Below are 4,286 nucleotides of genomic sequence, written 5' to 3'. Positions count from 1 at the left end.
CCAATTACCAAGGCATTGTTGATTGGAGCACTGTGCAGGGGGCATGTTGCAAAGCTGGAGACAAGGACCTTTCTATGTGATAGCAGCGGTCCGGCTCTCCAGCTTGCTGCCACCACAGGGCAGCTTTTTACCCTTTTAAGCACTAACGCAGGCTAACAAAGTAAAAACAGCATATTCTTTACTAGTCATGTATGTTCATACACAGCAGTCATAAAAAGTAAGACTACAATTGAGTTTTAACGCCCAACTCCAGAATGGAAAAAAAAAACCCTTGCAGTGGGACCTCATTAAAGGAGAACTATGGGGTCAGTGTTTTTCCCCATAGTTCTCCTTAGGGTAACGGGAGGACACAAACTAGCGTTCTCCCGTTACCCTAAGCTCAGTATACGGAGACGCCGCAGCCGGAGCGGATCCCGACTTAGATGACGGGATCCGCCCAGCTGTGTGAGTGACAGCTGGCTCTGCCTTTCTAGAGGCAGAGCCAGCTGTACCCGCCCCCTCCCCCCGTCCTCTCCGCCAGTCAGCGCTGGCAGATCGGAGCGGGGAGAGGGGAATCCAGCCCCTCCCCCTGTCACGGCAGAGAGCCGTGACAGGATCGAGAGATGAGTGAACCCGGTATGTGTTCGCTCACCTCCCGATCTACTGAACCGACCTGTGACAGTCTCATTGTCACAGGTCGGCTAGAACTATGAGGTGAGTGAAAAGCACTCACCTCATAGTTCTCCTTTAAGTCTGTAAGGCTGTATTATTTACCATATACCTTGCTCCGACAGGCTACGGTGCTCTCCTTTTCTCTCTGATGCTCTGGGGTGTGGACAGGCCCTCAGGGTCATCACGTACAATGCAGGACTGTCAATCCTGCATTGCATGTGAGTAGGCAGGCATGCAACTGTGGCCGTCAGCGTCTTAGAGAACAGGCCTTGGGGACCTGTCACACAGATGAACGGAGCGTGCCGGAGCAAAGAATATGACATTGAATATGAATATCTACAATTTAGACCGAACAACCTCTTAACCCTTGCAAGAGTATTTGTTTTTGCGTCCCCTGTGAAAGAAAGATATATATATATATACTGTATATATAGACAAACCAAATGGACAGATAATAGTTATTGTGTTGCACTCACCTTTCCAAAGCGCTGCTGATGTTGAAGATACAGAGAGCCCTGTTTCACCAATCCCCCCTCCATCACTTTCCACCGTGTCGCTACAGTGCTCACTTCCCTACTTATCCCACCGCTGATCCCTCTGTACTGCACTCAGTCTGCAATAGTGACTGACTATCCCTGGAAGACAGCCTCTGCAGTCTCTGAACCATGAACGCTCTCTGAAAAGTCGACTTCCTCAGCTCCAAATACCGTCCTCACCCATCATCTCAATTTTCTAACAGCTCTGTAACACCCAGAAACACTCTCGTCACTCTGCCACCAACTTCCCTTTGCGCGTCTGTGTCAACCTTTTATGGACTTTTCATGCTGCGATTCAGTCACTCTCTCTAACACGGCCTGAGTTCATTGAGTCTCACATGGTCTGTCTACGTCCCTCTTGGCAGTCTCTTTCTGTATGTTGCATCCTGACACTTGCAGCCTTCTTCAACCCTGCAGTATTATTTCGCTCTCCCTCTGCCTTGCAGTCTCTCAGTTCCTCCCTCTCTTCAACATGCTTCCGCTGTGAAACTCACCATGTCATAAGAGATGAAAGTCTATCTGTGTGCGCTGCCATGTCCCAAACATCTGTCTCATAATTTAGGTGTACACCTATGTGCATCTGCTAAAACCTATGCGAATACAACAAAGTATTTTTCATGCTTCAGATTGCAGAGGAACTAAACTAAAGAATAAAAGAGAGCAGGCAGGCACTTTATTGCAGAAGAGACATACTATGGGGTCTGTTTATGAGCTATTCGCCCTATGAATCTTTCTGAACATTCATTCGTAATATAATACCGCAATACTGTATTATGGCCACTAGATGGCGTTGATGAGCATGGAAATGAATACTTATTTCCTATGTTTCTCAGCTCCATCTAGAGGCAAAAATGCAGTATTACATTAAATACATTCAACCTAGAAAGAGCATTCGTACTGTGCGTCTATAATACTTATTTCCTATGTTATTCATCTCCATCTAGTGGCCAGAATGAAGTATTACATTAAATACATTCAACCTAAAATGAGCGTTCGTTCTGTGCGTCTATAATACTTATTTCCTATGTTACTCATCTCCATCTAGTGGCCAGAATGAAGCATTAAATTAACTACATGCAACCTAAAAAGAGCATTCGTACTGTGCACCTATAATACTTATTTCCTATGTTACTCATCTCCATCTAAAGGCAAAAATGTAGTATTACATTAAATACATTCAACCTAAAAAGAGCGTCCGTTCTGTGTGTCTATAATACTTATTTCCTATGTTATTCATCTCTATCTAGTGGCCAGAATGAAGCATTACATTAAATACATTCAACCTAAAAAGAGCGTTCGTTTTGTGCACCTATAATACTTATTTCCTATGTTACTCATCTCCATCTAGTGGCCAGAATGAAGCATTACATTAAATACATTCAACCTAAAAAGAGCGTCTGTTCTGTGCGTCTATAATACTTATTTCCTATGTTTCTCAGTTCCATCTAGTGGCCAGAATGAAGTATTATATTAAATAAATTCAACCTAAAAAGAGTGTTCGTTCTGTGTGTCTATAATACGTATTTCCTATGTTATTCATCTCCATCTAGTGGCCAGAATGAAGCATTACATTATATACATTCAACCTTAATTGAGCGTTCGTTCTGTGCACCTATTTGCACAGGCGGAAAGTTCAGAAAGATTCGTAGGGTGAATGGCTCAGCAAATTATTATAATTTTTATTATATAGGATTTATATAGCGCCAACAGTTCAGTATAATACAATTTCAGTACAATAGGGTTAGGAGGGCCCTGCTCGTGAGAGCTTACAATCTAGTAGGAGGGGGCGAGTGATACAACAGCTAATAATTGTGTGGGATGAGTTAATTGAAGAAGTAAAAGGACCAGTTATTATGTTGAGGTGGGATTGGCTTCCCTGAAGAAACGGGTTTTTAAAGGATCGCCTAAAGGTGGACAGAGTAAGAGATAAGAAGACAGATTGGGGTAGGGAGTTCCAGAGTATGGGAGACACTCTGGTGAAGTCCTGGAGGCGAGTATGGGAGGTGGTGACATAAGAGCACGCGAGCAGGAGGTCTTGAGAGTAGCGGAGAGGACAGTTCGCGTGGTATTTCGAAATTAGTTATAAATTGACCCCTAAGTCCCTTCTGCAATGAAACCAGTGTACCTGGCTGTTCACAATCTTCTTCAGAATGTACACCGAGCTGCACATGCGTAGCACAGTGTATGTTCTTGGCACACCTCTGTGCCGGGATAATTGAAAACCTGTGTGCAGTTACTTGTTGTGTTGGCCATGTGTTCAGTAACGCAGCCCAAGGCACCCGGTGTGAATTGGCCCTTAAGTGCATCTTTAGTCTATTTTTAGTTGCGCATAGAGTATGGAAGTGAGAGACGCAACAGGACTGTTTGGTAAGGTTACTACTAGTCCCCATTTCCCAGGGACAGTCCCCGTTTTGATAGGTCTGTACCCAGAAAACAAAATGCCCCCAGCGGCAGTGAACTGCAGTCACATACAGCCAGTGTTGTACATGCTGTGATGTCTTCCTCTAGGACTGACTTACTTAGGCATCACTCACTACTGACCCCTGAATCATTTACTACTGAGCTATGAACTCTGCGTTACTTGCTACTGACCCCTGAACCCTGCGTCACTTACTACTGATCCCTGAGTCACTTACTACTGACCCCTGAATCACTTACTACTGACCCCCGAACCCTGCATCACTTACTACTGACCCCTGAACCCTGCATCACTTACTACTGAACCCTGCATCACTTACTACTGAACCCTGCATCACTTACTACTGAGCTATGAACTCTGCGCTACTTGCTACTGATCCCTGAACCCTGCGTCACTTACTACTGACCCCTGAACCCTGCATCACTTACTACTGAGCTATGAACTCTGCGCTACTTGCTACTGATCCCTGAACCCTGCGTCACTTACTACTGACCCCTGAACCCTGCATCACTTACTACTGAGCTATGAACTCTGCGCTACTTGCTACTGATCCCTGAACCCTGCGTCACTTACTACTGACCCCTGAACCCTGCATCACTTACTACTGACCCCTGAACCCTGCATCACTTACTACTGACCCCTGAACCCTGCATCACTTACTACTGACCCCTGAACCCTGC

At 45.1% G+C, this 4,286-nt stretch overlaps 1 protein-coding gene across 1 annotated transcript in view; it reads right to left on the bottom strand.

Annotated features, from left to right (window-relative positions):
* The window catches only part of DOK2 (docking protein 2), a 44,923-nt gene extending 43,466 nt beyond the window's left edge, over positions 1 to 1,457 (bottom strand). Inside the window, exon 1 of the mRNA XM_018566206.1 lies at positions 1,128 to 1,457. Coding sequence (XP_018421708.1) covers positions 1,128 to 1,190 — 63 coding nt within the window. The 5' untranslated portion in view covers positions 1,191 to 1,457. The remainder of the gene's footprint in view (positions 1 to 1,127) is intronic.
* Positions 1,458 to 4,286: the final 2,829 nt, after the last annotated feature.

The sequence above is a fragment of the Nanorana parkeri genome, unplaced genomic scaffold (assembly GCF_000935625.1).
Source record: "Nanorana parkeri isolate BGI_ZX_2015 unplaced genomic scaffold, ASM93562v1 scaffold924, whole genome shotgun sequence".
Taxonomy (NCBI): domain Eukaryota; kingdom Metazoa; phylum Chordata; class Amphibia; order Anura; family Dicroglossidae; genus Nanorana; species Nanorana parkeri.
Note: the sequence above shows the minus strand (reverse complement) of the source record. Positions and strands in the feature narration are given on the sequence as shown.